The sequence below is a fragment of the Coloeus monedula genome (assembly GCF_965178545.1).
Source record: "Coloeus monedula genome assembly, chromosome: 3".
Lineage (NCBI taxonomy): Eukaryota > Metazoa > Chordata > Aves > Passeriformes > Corvidae > Coloeus > Coloeus monedula.
Genome location: NC_138783.1, coordinates 19,626,399 through 19,642,398, shown reverse-complemented (window position 1 = coordinate 19,642,398; position 16,000 = coordinate 19,626,399). Strand labels below are relative to the sequence as shown.

General features: G+C 36.9%; 1 protein-coding gene across 3 annotated transcripts in view; it reads right to left on the bottom strand.

The window, feature by feature from the left end:
- The window catches only part of CBLB (Cbl proto-oncogene B), a gene marked incomplete at its 5' end in the record, with an annotated part of 128,087 nt that overhangs the window by 31,935 nt on the left and 80,152 nt on the right, over window positions 1-16,000 (bottom strand). For all 3 annotated transcript variants that reach the window (XM_082278233.1, XM_082278234.1, XM_082278235.1), the window contains 5 exons: window positions 2,258-2,461; window positions 6,197-6,328; window positions 8,670-8,757; window positions 10,240-10,377; window positions 12,530-12,651. In XM_082278233.1, coding sequence (XP_082134359.1) covers window positions 2,258-2,461; window positions 6,197-6,328; window positions 8,670-8,757; window positions 10,240-10,377; window positions 12,530-12,651 — 684 coding nt within the window. The remainder of the gene's footprint in view (window positions 1-2,257; window positions 2,462-6,196; window positions 6,329-8,669; window positions 8,758-10,239; window positions 10,378-12,529; window positions 12,652-16,000) is intronic.

Sequence of the window (16,000 nt, the reverse complement as noted above, 5' to 3'; positions counted from 1 at the left end):
AAACAGCCTAACTGCAGTGGATTTCTCTAAAGCCTGTTAGAGGTGATCTGCTGCGACTGCTGACTCATACATAACACCTAGCAAAAATTATTCATTTTTCTTAATGTGTATCCACTTATTAATGTCTTTTAAGAATGACTAAGGAGCTTCATGATTATTCTTTTCCTTAAAGCAATTTCAAGTCTGAGGTCTTTCAGAGACTTAATTCAGATAACTCTTAAGAGTTTCTGAGAACAGTTCAGGGTAAGAGTGATAAACTGCAGAACTGGTATTTTTCTGGTATCTGATTGAGTATTTCCACAACATGTTGTGAAGCCCTACAGTCACTTCATCAGAACTTCATGTCCCTGAAACTCTCCTCTTCTAAAAAGTTTAACATCCCAGGTCACTATTAGCCAGATTTTCTTATAATGGTCAGCCAGGTGATTTGACACAAATACAGTCCATTAGATTTTCAAGGATTAACAGATTTATGTTGAGGAAGCTTACCACAGTCCATGCAATAAAGTAAGAATTGAAGAAGTTATTCACTGAGATTACAAAGTAACAAGAGTACCAGAAGGTTGGCTGCAAGAGTTAAATTATTGTCTTTGCCATGTAACCTCCATCATTTCAACAAACTATGTTACTACAACATAGTTTGCTATGCAGTACCCTGTTCATATGAACAGCATCAATGACAAACAAAAGAAAATCCCAAAAAGAGTGAAGTTCTACATAATGTCGTAGACAAAAATATAATTTCTTTCTGCAGGCTCCAAAGATACACTGATTAGCAGGAAAAATAATGATTAAAGAAATAGGCAAGTCTGATGAAGACATTGCTAACAAATAGTATAAATAAACAGTGCCATATTGCACACAGGTGGTATGGTTAAGACCATCACTGCAAAACCAGCAGTAACAATTTTAAGAAAACAGCAGCTAAACATCACCAAATGATGCAATATTTCAACAATTTCAAGCAAAGAGGCTGGAAGGGTGAAGATTTCTTTCACTGAAAATGAAATCAATGAAACAAAAATAGCAAGGCACCTAAGCACTCAAGCTCTTGGTGGCTACCGAAAAGATGACTTCTTATAGTAAACCTATTGTTCCTTCTTTTGATAAAGGCATAATGCATTTTTGCCTTATCATGGAAGTGATAGCATTATAAAAGCCCATCAATTCAAGGCTATCTCACCGAGGTCATGCTGCAGACTGCAATTTAAGTCCAGGCAGGAAGGATAAACTGCTCCCAGGGGTAGCCCATGTTGTATTACGTACACAACATAAGAATGATTCATAAGCCTTAAGAGGTTAGGAAGGACATCAGAAGCATGTATATTAACTGACAGATACTCTCAGATATGAGAGTGAAGAACGCTTTTTTTCTTAAGAAATACGATGATAAGGAAATGGGAAAGTAAGATGTTACAGAATTAATTCTAAGGCAATGATTCAATCTAGATGACCTTAGTATAAGGTAAAATCTAGTAAATGCTCTGTCAAAATCAGTGTTGCATGGCCTCTGACAATATCTATCCCAGGCTAAAATACAGTAGTAAAAACTACCACTACAAAATAAACTTTTTTCAGTGACAGTGCTTATTTATCAGTAATAAAATCTCCTGCAACGAAAGATCCCAGAATTTAACACAGAGCACTTTCAGCTCAAAAAACATCCCAAAACACAAAGTCACTATGGACAATCTCAAAAACACTTTTCCCACTAAGAGTACCTAATACTAAAAATTACGGAAAAAAAAAAATCATAGACAGCTCACATGAAACGTAACTAAAAGCTACATGTGTACAATATGAATTAGGTGTCAAGTCACTTCTATAAAGTAATAATATTGAAAACTGTTTAAAAACTCAAGTTTAATCCTAAAGCACTCTATACATGTGTACACACATGTGCAGAAAACAAATGTATATGGGAATTTTTTTGTTCTTTACAAATAAAAACTTGGGGAATTGTCCATACAGAATAGTTTGGGTAAGAGTTTCACCTGGTGCAAATTCATGCTTTGCCCATTACAAAAAAAGCTACCTCAGTTCACATCAGCTGAGAATCTGGAATATTTTTTTTCTCCAATCCAACTTCAGTTTTAATGCTGTAGTATTGATGCATTTTGTTTTTTCAACCCAACAACTGTTGAGAGAAATGCTGAGAGCTGAAGCATGAAGTGCAACCTCTCATTGTTTGAAGTTACAGGCAGCTTTGTTTACAAACGTTCTGGGTTTAGCTGTGGTACAGCGTTCGAAAAGTTACCTTTCGGACTGAAGCCAAACGATTCATCATTAGAGACTCTTCTCTATCATCATCGTCATCCAAGTCCAACATGGGCATACTAAAGCTATCCATAATACTGCAGCACCTGGAGTTCTCATCCCTGGGATCAAAGGGATCCACAATGATTGGTTCAGTTCCCTTGATCTCACAGCGGCAGAAAGGGCAGCCTTGGCCATCCGATTCCTACAGCAAGACAAAAAAAGTAGATAAATATAAAAAAAAAAAAAAGAAAAAAAAACCAGCAATAATTTTAAAAGTAGGACTTGTACCTTTTGCACAGAAACATTCGTAACTGGTCTCTAAAAGCTTGTAAAGAAGTACTGGAGTAAACAGGAAACAGATTAACAAATATTTAACTATAGTAAACCTTAAAATGACAGCACTTTTAAAGCTGTCTTTCTTCAACAGATTAAGTTTCACTTAAATTACTAATGAAAATGTAACTTACCTCTACAAAGCACTAAAACAGTCTTAATATTACAGGTCAGGAAGCAACATGTTTCCTTTCAGGCTTACAATTTTGCTATTTCTTCAAGAGAAAGAAGGTGAGGTGTGTAGACAGATATAATGCATTTTATTCTATATCTTTTATATTAACGATAAAGGGTTTCTTTTTCATGTGAAGTTAGGAAATGCAGGCAAGTTTTATGGCATGCAGCTCTTCTTGGAAAAACATATTCAATCCACCACAGCTGCAGCATTACTAGCATTCAGAACACCTAAAGCTACAAACAGCTTTTTTTAAGTTTACATAAAAAATCAGGACTTAACTACGTTTTTAATACATTTTGTAAGACAAGGAATTCTTTTCACGTTATCAGAAACAAGAACTACTTGAATTTTACTTTTTAAGTGGTATGTGTTCAATGATTTTCAAGCAGCCATATTAAATTCCTTTTACTTATTTCAGATATGTATTTTTTTCTCATGAGAAATAAACAAGAAGCCTTTAGATTCAGACTACTAAGGAACAAGAACCAGAGAAAAGTCTTTCAAGCACTTACGAAGAAATATTTCCATCAAGAAGCATAACATAGATTTGAATTATTAAAAAAACAAAACAAAAACCTACCACCAAACAAATAAAACCACAAATAAACCCACACCCAGGAGAACCATGAAGCTTTGAGATTTCAAGGTAATTCAAAGTGATATCAGAATCACATTGTGTTGTAATTGCAGTCAGGTAGACAGACAGCTTAAGTGACATGAACACCAAAATTAAGTCTAAACAACTTACCTATACTGAAGTACAACCAAGCAAGCACAGATTTTTGATTTCTCAGATGTAAAAACAACTTAAATTTTTTCTAGCTTTTTTTTTATCTTGACACTTGCCAGTCTTACTAAACTGACAGATGATTAAGAGTTTTTGGACGAGCTGCATCACAAGGCCAGGTAAGTATAAATGATGTCTCTTGACATCATTTGCAGGATTAGTAGTGGATTTTCATTTTGTATGGAAAGACATATGTACTCTACTTTCAGCACCATAAGTACAACTAATTAGTAAACATTACTACCTCAAAAACCATCTTCAAATTATATGGTCCTACTGAAGTACCCACTGTCAAGTGAACAGAAGTCCTCCCTCACTCTACGCAATTCCTTACAGCTTCATTTTCTAAAAAAACCCTTATCAACGAGGCACAGACCTTTTAGTTTTCAGGGCTTTCTTGTACCTATGTTGTCAAATAGTTCTGCACTAGCAGTTTCCATCCTTTCTTTTAAAAAGCCATAGTAACCAAACACATCAGCAGACTCATATTCAATAGTATGAATATATATCCAAGATGTCTGTATTAATACACACACTTATCCATGCTCTCAGAAACGTTATTTAGAACATTATGAACCTTACGATACAGCCTATATGCCCATATGCTTTTAGAAAACATGTAGTTTTCAGACAATAGACTTCTGTGGTGTAAATTTTACTCCTGTTGTGTAACAAAAAAAGGAAACAAGTAAACCAAGTCTTATTTGAGCAACTGAGCTCCAGAAAGGTGAACAGCTCAATCATCCTTAGTATTCTATGCAGATCTGATGCTGCTTACTCATTTTTTTTCTGCTTAGTGGAAACATCTGTATTGGATCTCTTGAGGCATGCCTAATGAGCCATTATGCTGCCAATTAAACAACCCACCAGAAGCTCACAACAGCTGATGCTGTTACAATGTAATATTTCTTCATTGCCTAGCTAATTATACAAAAGTTTAATTTGTAATGAAGTCTGAAATGTACCTGACCAATTACAGCTGGTAGCAATGTTCTGATGAAGCCTGGTGCTTTCAAACACGTCAGTTCTCTGAGCCTAAAATGCTTTGTCATCATCTTCCTGAATCCCTATCCCTCAGCCAAGTACTGGGGACCTCAGCTTCTCAAGCCTCCAGAGTCAGAGCACATCACTGCCCCAAGACTGGAACATGCTCCTACCATGACCCAACAATCAAAAGTACAAAGATTTCAGTCAGGGCTTCTGCTTAGCCCTGTCAGCTGAGCCAAAAAACAAATGAACAAGCAAACAAAATCAACAAACTACAGACCTCCCAGAATTTTTCAGAATTTTTTAAATCAATGATTTATGCAGTCAGACCTCTATGTCTGTCATTCAGAATGAAACCTGAAAGAATAGAGAAAGGGTACTCCTGAAATGAGAAACATTGTTCCATCTCAGCAGCTGCTAAGTAGTGAAATAAATATCCTTACGTGGGTATGCCTCAAATGGAATTTCCTCAGAATTTCTGATCTATGGCCAGTTTGAAAGATTTGTACTTGGAACATCAAACTCAGATTTCACAAAGAACACAAAATTGGAAACTGAGAGTACTTCTTTTTCAAGAAAGCTTTATTGCTAATGGAAGAAAAACTCAAATTATACTTCTGATATATCACATTGGTTTGCCACTGAGACTTTCTTAATTAGGTAGAAAATGTCCTAATTAGAAAAGGAAAATTATGACATGAAATGAAGGCATGCCACAAATGTAAGAATGAAAACACATTAATGGAGGTGAACTCATTTAAAAGCAGGTCCAAAATGGACTAGACTCAAGGATTCTTTTTACTCTTCTCACTACATTTGTAAGCAAAGACTGATTATAAACTGTGGAGCAAAGTTCTCTCTGAGAACTGGATGAGTCTTCTCCCCATAAAATATAGATATGAAAGAAGGGGCAGGGACAATGCATAATTGTAAAGAGGAATGACCTTAGCTTTAGATTTTACTTTTTAGGTCAACTGCCCTGAACTAAAGGTACCTGTTCTCCCTTCTCCCACAGACTGGTGCATCTGTGAACAAGATGGGACAAAACACACCAACCTGTGTCACCAGGAAGTCTCTGGGTTTTTTTGATGTTCCATAAATGATGTTGAGAGAAGGGAGTTTCCCCTCCTTTCAATCTCTTAGTCCAACAACCATCTAAAATGTTTTAGTGCTACACATCTCTAACGTGAAACACAGGCATCCCAAAAGCTTAATTTTCCACAGGTCAATTCATGACCTGTACTACTGGCTGAATCCTTCTCTCACCAAAGACATCCCTTCTCCTCATAAAATGCTGTCTAGTCAGTTATCCATTCCCAGCAGCTACGTGTCTTCTTTGTGCCTTTTAAATACATCATGAAGTGACTGAATTGGCACCAAATGCCCAGCTTGTACTGTCTGAGTAGGTACTGCACTCAGGAAATAGCTTCCACTCAGCAGCAGTCAGCAAATGGCCTTGGCAAAACTACAAGTCCAGACTGCAAAGACTCCTGGAGCTTTGCTTTTCACAGATTTCTGGTTTGCAAAATGAAGTTTATCATTTTAAATATATACATCCTTGCACCTGGAAAAGTAATCATGTACCCACATTGTAAACAGGAATGTAACAGAGAAATCCATTCTCTTCTCCACAAACTAAATTATGACAGTACCTGCCATGCTGTAAGACAAGAAGTGCACATAAGGTGTCCACAAGGCTCTATCTTCACATCCTTGTCATTCTCTGCACAGATTTTACACAGCTGAAAAGTGGAACCCATTTCACAGTACAATTCATACTGCTCCTGTAACAAAAGAAAGTCAAGTGATTACTTCTTTCCAATGATCTGTTCACAAAGAATATACACCTCCAAATGCCCTGTTTCCCAACCTGCTTTCCTTATTTATCAAGGAAGCTCTTGCTACTGATCTAAAAGCCACACTAAGGTTACTGAAACAGCTTACATTTTTGCTTCCTCAAACCTGGGATACACTACAACTCATGCCAAAAAGTGTTTAAGATATCTGTGCCTATTAGATTTTGTACAGACTTGTAACATGTAACTGCTATGCAAGGCACACATCTGCTTTTCTTTGGTTGCAGCTAGAAGGAAGAAAATGAACATACAGTTGTAAGTGAAAAGCTAAGTGATGAATAGGGTCAAAACCAGGATTTTCATTTCTAGGTATGAGTTTAGGACTAAGAATATTATTGGATTGAAAACTGACAAGTGAGAGGGCTTTCTACCTACAGCAAGGACACTGTATAGCAGTATGTTAAAGTACACAATCCTTGTGAAGGAAGCGTGGCAAGAACACCCTGCAGGATAACTTGGCAACAGTCATGCACAGATTATTCAGTACTTTGCCTCCTTACAAGACTGACAGGAAGGTAGAACACCACCATCAGGAGGAATAAAAAAGAGACAAAACTCAAGTCCAGAACAGTTTTCTAGAATTAGTTATTGTTGGGGAACGGACAGTTAAATGCATTTGTATTGAAATAAGGTTTTTTTAGCCTTGAAAAACCAATTTTTGAAAGCTTAAAGTAAGTAGAATCCAGGTCACAGGAAAGTAAGCAGCTACTGCTAAGTAAAGTGAGGGAACATGAGGCTAAGAAAAAGAGAAAACAAAAGAGAGAGCTTGTATCTGCAGCTGTAGTTAGTGTACTAAAGATGCTTACAGTGGAGCTCTAGCAAAGAATCCATTTGCAGCAATCTAGCCCTGCAGCCACTTCAATACCATCTTTTCATAGTTTAAGTAGGTATAGTGACAACTTTAAACCTCTTTAGTTATATACTATTTAAGGTAGACTCACATAATTCACACTGTTGAATCACCATCGTAATTAGCTAATGATGTCCTCATAACTACATGTTCACAAACAACTGGATTCACAACTAGATTCATTCAATGGATTCGAAATAAAATGATTGGCTTGTGAAGAACGTGCTGCTTCTCCTTTCCTTGAGGAAAAAGTGAATATATGGGCTGGAGCACTGCTCTGCGCAACACAAATACCTGATAAATCTCCATTACTCTTTCATTATTATCTTAAGACTGGAAGGGAAAGATGGAAGTCAGAGAAGTGGAAGTATTCAGGTTTTCTTCAGGTAATTGTTTTTAGGAATTCTCTTACTTACAAAACAGATATTTTTGTAATGGTATTTCTGATAATACCACAGATGGTAAAGAATGCTTCTTTTCTAAAATACTTCTGGTGATGGAATACACATGGAGCACCCAGAAGTACAGAAGATTCAGCAGGTCATCCAGTCTGATTTGAGGAAACAGAAGATCGTTGGGAACAGTATGGCTTGTATTTAGTCTGATGTCTTTCTTTGAACATATCCTCAAGTCTTCCAGATGTTTTCATCAGGAAAAATGTTCTACACAGTATGCCTTAACCTTCTAGTCTTGATTTCAGCACCATTTTTAATCAAGCATTTGTCTTGGGGGGGCTACTTCCTACTACTTGACTACCAAACATCTGCACAATTAATCACATCATCACTTAACAAGACTTTAAACACAACTTCATATTCTAATTTTCTCTGCAATTCTCTGCAAAGTGACTCTGTTTAGGCATTTAATTACTTCTGCTGTTTTCCCAATCTCTTTTTTAATTTGCACCATAGACAAAGAAGAAAGGAGAGAACTGGATACCCCGGAACATCTTTGTGATGTATGAACTATACTCCTCCTCCTGGACTTGCCAACAAACTGTACCATTCCTACTCAGGCTTCAAAACCGTTATTTGTACCATTCCTACTCAGGCTTCAAAACCGTTATTTGATCCTCATTTTGTTTCTGTATTCCCTCTGCTGTTAGCAAGGAAAAAACAAGCTACATAAACCTGTTGTTACACAGATATCAGAAAAACCTTTCATAGCTGTTTAAAACACTTGTCACTTGGAAAAGGCTCACAATAAGCAAAACATTCCAAGACACGCCATCTGCATCACCATCAGCTCTACAGTTTAAAGGATTTTTATCCTGTTCTTCACCTAAGCCCTTCTATCAACAACATTATTTTCACTCTTATGAACTTATTACTCACATTTTAATAAAAGTTTATTATTATTGCTAGGTGAGATACTAAGGGAAGTGAAGATTACAAAGTAACTCAAAACTCTGTAACATACCTGTGTGACTTTTATGTGATCATGTGGTGTGGGCTCACATAATCCTGTCAAATCAGGATTATAACTTCGTCCATCTGGGAACAGATAGCTGCATCACAAGAAGACTGTTATAAATATGCACGTATCTTTAGCTTTATTAGCTAAATCATACTTAAAAAATTTCAAGGGGGCAGAATAAGTTACAGTAGACATTACTAAAATAAATCATCTTTCCTCAGCCATCTATTTTTCTTTTGAATGCAACTGAATTGCTACATATTCATTCTGACACATGCTCAAGCATATTTGTAAGAGCAGAAGAAAGGTTTTGACATCACTTGCATAGCTACCACCAGAACGCATCTGAGCTTTGATTAGCAGATAACCTTCTGGGGGTAGCTCAAAAGAGTATTATTTCAGATCTTTGTTTCACAGTGAGCTCATACTTCCTAGTGATTTCCCCACTGAGAGCATCATGCTCAGGGACTCTTAAGACTATTTCAAGTAAAGCAGCAGAAAAGATGGTAACACATTTGTGTGTATCTGTATTGTGATATATATATTATATATGACACAATATTACTTATGTGCATATCTGTATATTATGACAAGAATCTACATGATGGGAGCATTTTAGTCACGTGGGAAATTAGCAATAGGTTAAATGGTATTACAGCAACCCTTAATTTTTCTATATTCAGGTTTATGTTATCTGTAACTTGCAAACAGTTTCTTAAAGGCCATATATTGTTAAGTCACATAATCAAAAAGTTATAGGGTACAAAAACATCACTATGCATTAAATATTCTCAGCTCCAGTTTTTGTCAGAGAGAAATACTACCAATATAAGTGTGCTTTTACTACAAGTATGAAATCATCATACCAGAAAAAAATACTAGACTGCGTAGGACTGAGAAAAAATACATGGTTGCAAAAGATTTATCAATCTTTTTTTTTTTTGAGGATTCATCAACTGCCTTTCCTTTTTCTCTCACGTTATATATATTTATATTGGGTATACCAAAACATGTATCCCAGTGAAAAGATTCCAACACCAAATATTTGCCTGTTAGTTCAGCCAACCCAGTAAAAATGTACTACTTCTCCCTATAAACTTATATTCTCTAATAATTATAAATCTTTTCTGTAAACTATTAGAATGTGGAAAACGTTCTGGCTGCACAATATATAAAAAAGCAATTACATAGCTTTCAAATCATTGTCCAGAGTTAGACACATGAGTAACTGGAAGTAATAACTGTTCAACAAGCTTAAGTGCATTGGGAACTCGTGGGGGGCTGTGGGGGGAAGGAGTGATCAATGCAACAGCTGTCTCATTTTATTTTCTCGTGGAATTTATTTGCTATGAGATATGACTTTGGTTAACTTTCAGTAACTCTGGTTAATGGAATTACCTAGAAACAAGTGTTTTTTAAATGAATTAAATAAATGGTCCTTAAACTCCGGAAGAATGCTAACCACCATATGCAGATTCTCTGTTTTAAACATCTTTAACTACCTATAGAAGAATTAGGAGAACAAGGAAATCAGGATTTCATAGCCAGGGTGGCTGTAAGAATTTGTACTTACAATCCTTCCCGGCTGCCATCAATCAAAGCTTGAAACAGAGGCTTATTGTGAGGTATGGTCTGCAGTATGTTCCCATCGCCAGTCACATACCCAATGGCCCACTGGCCCAGGCGAGTGCAACTCAGTCTGAAAATGTAGCTTGATAAAAACAGGATGAATGAAAAGTCAGTGTAATTCAGAGTTCAGCAAAAAAAAAAAGTGAAGAGAGCAAGGATGGCCTCTGGTTCAAACACTGAATTAGGTCCCTGGATATTCGGGTCAGATTCCCAGTTCTGCCACGTTCTTTGTATAACCTTAAATAAACCTGCCTCTTCTACACTGTCAGTTTCTCACAGGCAGAAATAAAGTCAGAGTAGCTGCCTACCCCCTGCTTTTCATCTGCCTGTGCTTTAGTTCTCAGAGTGAAAGCTGCACATTCACTGTGAACAGTCTCACTCAAGACATGTCCATAAACCTCTTCAAGAAGAGTGTATGATTATTATCAAGTCTCCATAGCTACAACAGACACCTTTTGTGCACACACAGGCCAATAACCTGAACAAATGGAAGGAGAAATACAAAGCATCTTTAGATGCAACAGAAATGGGGAAGATGAAGGATAAAACCTATCCTACTAGCAAATGGTAATTTTGTGTGAGCCTGTGAAGTTCAACAAAAGAAGTATCACTTCTGTTTTGGAAAAATCAGATATTAACTACACAATTGGACTTAGATTTAAATACTTCTGTGTGTTACAGGCAATAGCTGGGAGTATACATAATGTAGACAGAGAGCTCAATCAGAAGAAAAGGAAGATTACAGGCAACAGGATTGGGGGTGTATAGTGCTTCATACTAAAAACTCTACTCCCTTTCATGTCAGACACCATCCCACATGCACAAACTTCACTGCGAAGAACATCTCACAGCAAAAGGCCACAAACTCAATTCTGTATTACAGAGCAGCTTTTCTTAATTACAGATCTATAATTTATTTCACTCCAAATTATTATGAGAAATCTAAACCTCTCTGAAGTTTGACAGAGCTCTTACAACCTTCAGGAGGGCCCACATTACATTGAAGTTCTAACTATTCATTTGAACAGAATCTTGTAATTTGCAGGATGTTTTAGGCAGATTAAAGAAGAAATTTTACTCCATATCCCCTCTTTCACACTCCAGCACTTCACTTAAGCAATTCAGAAAGTAATTTTCTGGTATGTAATAGAAAGCTATTTTAGAACTAATTCTCTATTTACAAGGAACATAAAAGCTACTTGGGGTAATTTCTCTATTACAGCATCAGGATCAATAATAGAGAAAATACTAAATATATCAAACACTCTGAAAATCAACCTAGTTATTTGACTTATGTAGTAGTGTCCATGAGTATCAAGCTAAAAATCAGTGTTGTTTTGCTGGAACCACAAGATTTTTGTATCTATGCACTTGACTACTTTGGTAACTTAAGATACAGTATACTGTTTGCTAAAAATCAAAAGAAACCAAATACTGAATATGGGTATAGCTGTTGTGAAGTTTTGAAGTTGGTAGACTTGACTAATGAGTTTCAAAACAATGCACTTTATGTGTACATGTGTTTCTGCAGAAGTTTAGACAAGTAGGCATTAGGGAAAAAGATTCGTAACTTTAAGATAAAGCTAGCAAAATAAATGTTAAGTAATGTAGGATTAAATTAATTACTGAATTTTTTTTCCTCCCATCTGAATGAAGAAAAAACCCCAGGACAACAATGACATAAATGGTAAAACCTCAGTTTAAATAATTTACTATGTATAGCACCACAAAAAAAGTATTTAAAAACTCAACAGGTCATGATCTTTAATCTGACTGATTGCTTTTCTAGGTGAAGAGTTTATGATATAGAATGATTACTGTAAAGGAAAAAAAGAGATATGAAACACAACTCGAAGACAAAAGCACCGATTAAATTTATAGCTTCAATGTTACCATGAAAGTTGATAAGATGATTTTTTACTATTAAGTAAAAATTCAATGTAAATTTTGAAAATCAAATTATATTTTAAAATATGCTTTTCAAGAATGCATTGCTTGTTTTACCTGATTCAGAAGAAGAAAAAGCAATTTATTTTCAATTTCTTTCTGTTAATTTTTACATATTTAGACTTTATGTGCTAATACAGTATTTTTTTGCTTCACTTCTTCAGTGCTAAAGTGAGTGTTAAATAAAACACAAAAATATGCAAAATAGAAGCACGAACCTAGAATAATTATATAGGTTCTGAGACAGCAAGTTTATTTGAAAAGCAGTACGCAGCAAAACCTCTCACCTCCCAGGTTTAGTGCTGTATTTCTGCAGCCTTGCTTTCACTTCATCGTATGTCAGGAATGCCATATATCCAGGATGTGTCACAGCTAAGAAGTTCCAATTCCTTAAGATTGAGCCCCACGGCTACAAAGAGAAGGCAAACAAGTGAGGAGAAGCAGCCAGGTAGCTCTTCATTTCTAAAAAAACTCAGGTCTGTATGTCAGAGACACGTGAAGTGTTCTCAGCTTCAGCTGAAAAACACACACTTTTGCTTTAGGTCTAATTGGTACAAAGGACTGTCCTATATACCCGACTTTGTTACAAGTGTTCCTTCAAAAGAATTATTCCAAGAACACCAAGTACAAATTTCTGGATAAGGATTTTGAAGACCCTGAATTTAAGAGACCTTCTATTCACAGCTACATGAAATATTAAACATCATGTTTAGTTAGAACCTGGAAAGTATGACTCCATGATGGTTTAATAAAACCACAATTAAGCCTATTCTTGAGAGGTCCTGAAGCACTTTCACAGTTAATGATAAGCAACACTAACAAATGAATCGTAATAAAGCCATTAATTTGAGCTGTCATTCCTTTTTTTATTCTCTACCTCTTGATTTCTTCAGTCACCATAATGGTATTAAAGACAGAGAACAAAACAAATATTGACAGCACTTCACCTGAGTATTTGCTGACCTGAATAGCAAATGCTTCAAAAAACTCAGTGAAACATTCCTGATATGCTATCACTTCAAAGAATACAGAACAGTCCTTTACTGTAAATGAAGGATGATTTTTTTGAGTAGTGGATTAATACAGATTTATAAATGTCCATTGCCAGCATTTGGGAAGACAAGAAACTGCCTCTGAATGGTTTGCAGATTTTTTTATCTAGTTCTCAAAAGATCAAGGCAGGTGAAGTTAAGCAACACAAGACAAGATGCTTGTGTTCTTATGTGCCCTGCAAATTCCCTTTAAAAGATTTTTTAAGGGCTAATGAGGCAGAGATGAAATGCCTGTGTGACATGCTTGAGCAGATTATCCTAACAGCTCTGCTTGAGAGTGCTACATTTCCCAGGCAAACCCCAACCACTACTTACACAGAGATGATCACCTGTTTATTTTAAAATTTATACTTCTTCAAGTTAGACACATGGAATAGAAGACAAGTTTCAGCAGAGAGGCCATAAGAAACCTGAAGTGTTTAAATTTGTCCAAAAGCAAGGAGGAAAAAAAAAAAAAAAATCACAGTTCATAGATTCAACACTGCATCTCACCAGCTCCTTCAACAACTTCAACAAGGCCAAGTGCAAGGTCCTGCACAGCTTGGGGCAATCCCAAGCACAAGTATAGGCTGAGTGGAGAATGGATTGAGAGCAGACCTGATGAGCAGCACTTGGCCATGCTGGTGGATGAGAGGCCGGACACAACCCAGCAAGGTACACTCAGAGCCCAGAAAGCCAAATGTGTCCTGGGCTGCATCCAAAGCAGCATGGCCAGCAGGGTGAGGGAGGGGATTCTCCCTCTCCTCAGCTCTCGTGAGACCCCACCTGGAAAACTGCATCCAGCTCTTGGGCCCCCAGAACAGGAAGGACATGGACCTGCTGGAGCAAGCCCAGAGGAGAAGGAAGATATCAGGTGGATGGAACACCTCTCCTATAAAGACAGGCTCAGAAAGTTGGGATTATTCAACCTGGAGAAGAGAAGGCTCTGGGGAAACCTGGACCAGCATCCCAGTACCTAAGCAGGTCTACAAGAGAGCTGGAGAGGGACTTTACAAGGGCTTGGGGTGATGGGACAAGGGGCAACAGTTTTGAACTGAAAGACTGTTGGTTTAGGTAGGATGTTTGGAAAAAATTCTTCGCTCTAAGTGTTATGAAGGCACTGGAACAGGTTGCCCATGGAAGTTGATCCACAGCTTTTCAGTTGATGCCCCACTCTTGAAAGTGTTCAAGGCCAGGTTGGATGGAGCTCTGAGCAACCCAGTCTAGTGGAACGTGCCCCTGCCTATGGCAGGGTGGTTGGAACAAGATAATCTTTAGGGTCTCTTCCAACCCAAACCATTCAAAGGCAAGAACCCATAGCTTGCCTTGTGTACACAGAGTCTTACAAGAGCAGAAGTGCTAAATGGGACAAGATCTCTCTTCCATGGAAGTATTTTCACATCAAAGCACATGCTAACAGCAACAGACTGAAGTTCCTTCAGAGCACCCAGATACTCTGCTGTGCTAACCCCTCTGGTCAGGGAACACAGCACTTAAAGCTGTGCATACATACAGTGGGGAGGCAGGGGGAGCAACTTCACTTTCACAGGATCTCCATAAAAACTAGTCTTACTTTCTTCAGTGAATAAGGATCATTACAAATGCAGCTTTTCTGTAACATAACCCACAGTTGGCAAAACAGTATTTTGATTACTTAATTGGGATTTTCTCTGTGGGTGTATGCACACATAGTTACAGAAGCTGTTTAAAAACTAAAGTAAAATTTAACCTCATGGGAATGGTTCTCAGACCAAGTTCAGGGCAAGTTCAGTTCAACAGTTATGCAGTTATTGCACCTAATCTGTTTGGCAAAACATTTGTCTCTGCTTCTTTGCTGAATTAAAAGTTAACCCTTACCAGTCATCTCTCTTTACATGTATCAATACTGCTGATCCCCTTCTTCTAGCACAAGGCAAAGTAATGAATCAAACAGGCAATGGCCTCACAAAGAAAGTAAGTGACCAATATTTGAGGTTAAATTAAACAGAGATTACTGACACCATTAACATTTGTAACTATGATACTGTTTTGACTCATAACGGAGAAGAGATAATCAAAACTCTATATACTAAAATCATCAATCCCCTCTTGCCAGATTTTAATGCCAACTTCATAATGGCACCCTTTCCCACAACTGCAAAACTAGGACATCTAAGCAACAATTAACACAGGATAATGTGGAAATCAGAACAAACATCAACACAGGGTTTGATATAAAATTGATATTTTGAACACATCTCCATCAGGCTAAAGAATGATATATTCATTTAGGTTGGAAAAAGACCTTTAAGATCTAGTCCAGCTGTTAACCCAGCACTGCCAAGTCCCCCACTAAATAATGTCACTAAGTGCTTGATAGTCCTTTCAGTGAAGAAACTTTTCCTAAAATCCAGTCTAAACCTCCCTAGTGCAACTTGAGGCTCTGTACTAGTTTATCACTTTACAGGGTAAAGAGAATAAATTATCAAATAAATGGTTGTATATCTCAATGGCTTCAATATATAAAAGAAATACCCGAAGTGATAAATTCAGAGGCAGGACATCTAATATGGAAGCAAACTACCACAGTCTTCTATACTGACTAAAATACTTTAAGTAGGTTCTGTAGAAGGAACACAAGGTTGAAATAGGCACATAACATACATAACAACCTTATTTCAGATAAATATTAACAGTAACACAATTAATGATATTCCCAAATATAGTTCCTTGTTGAAAATAAACAGC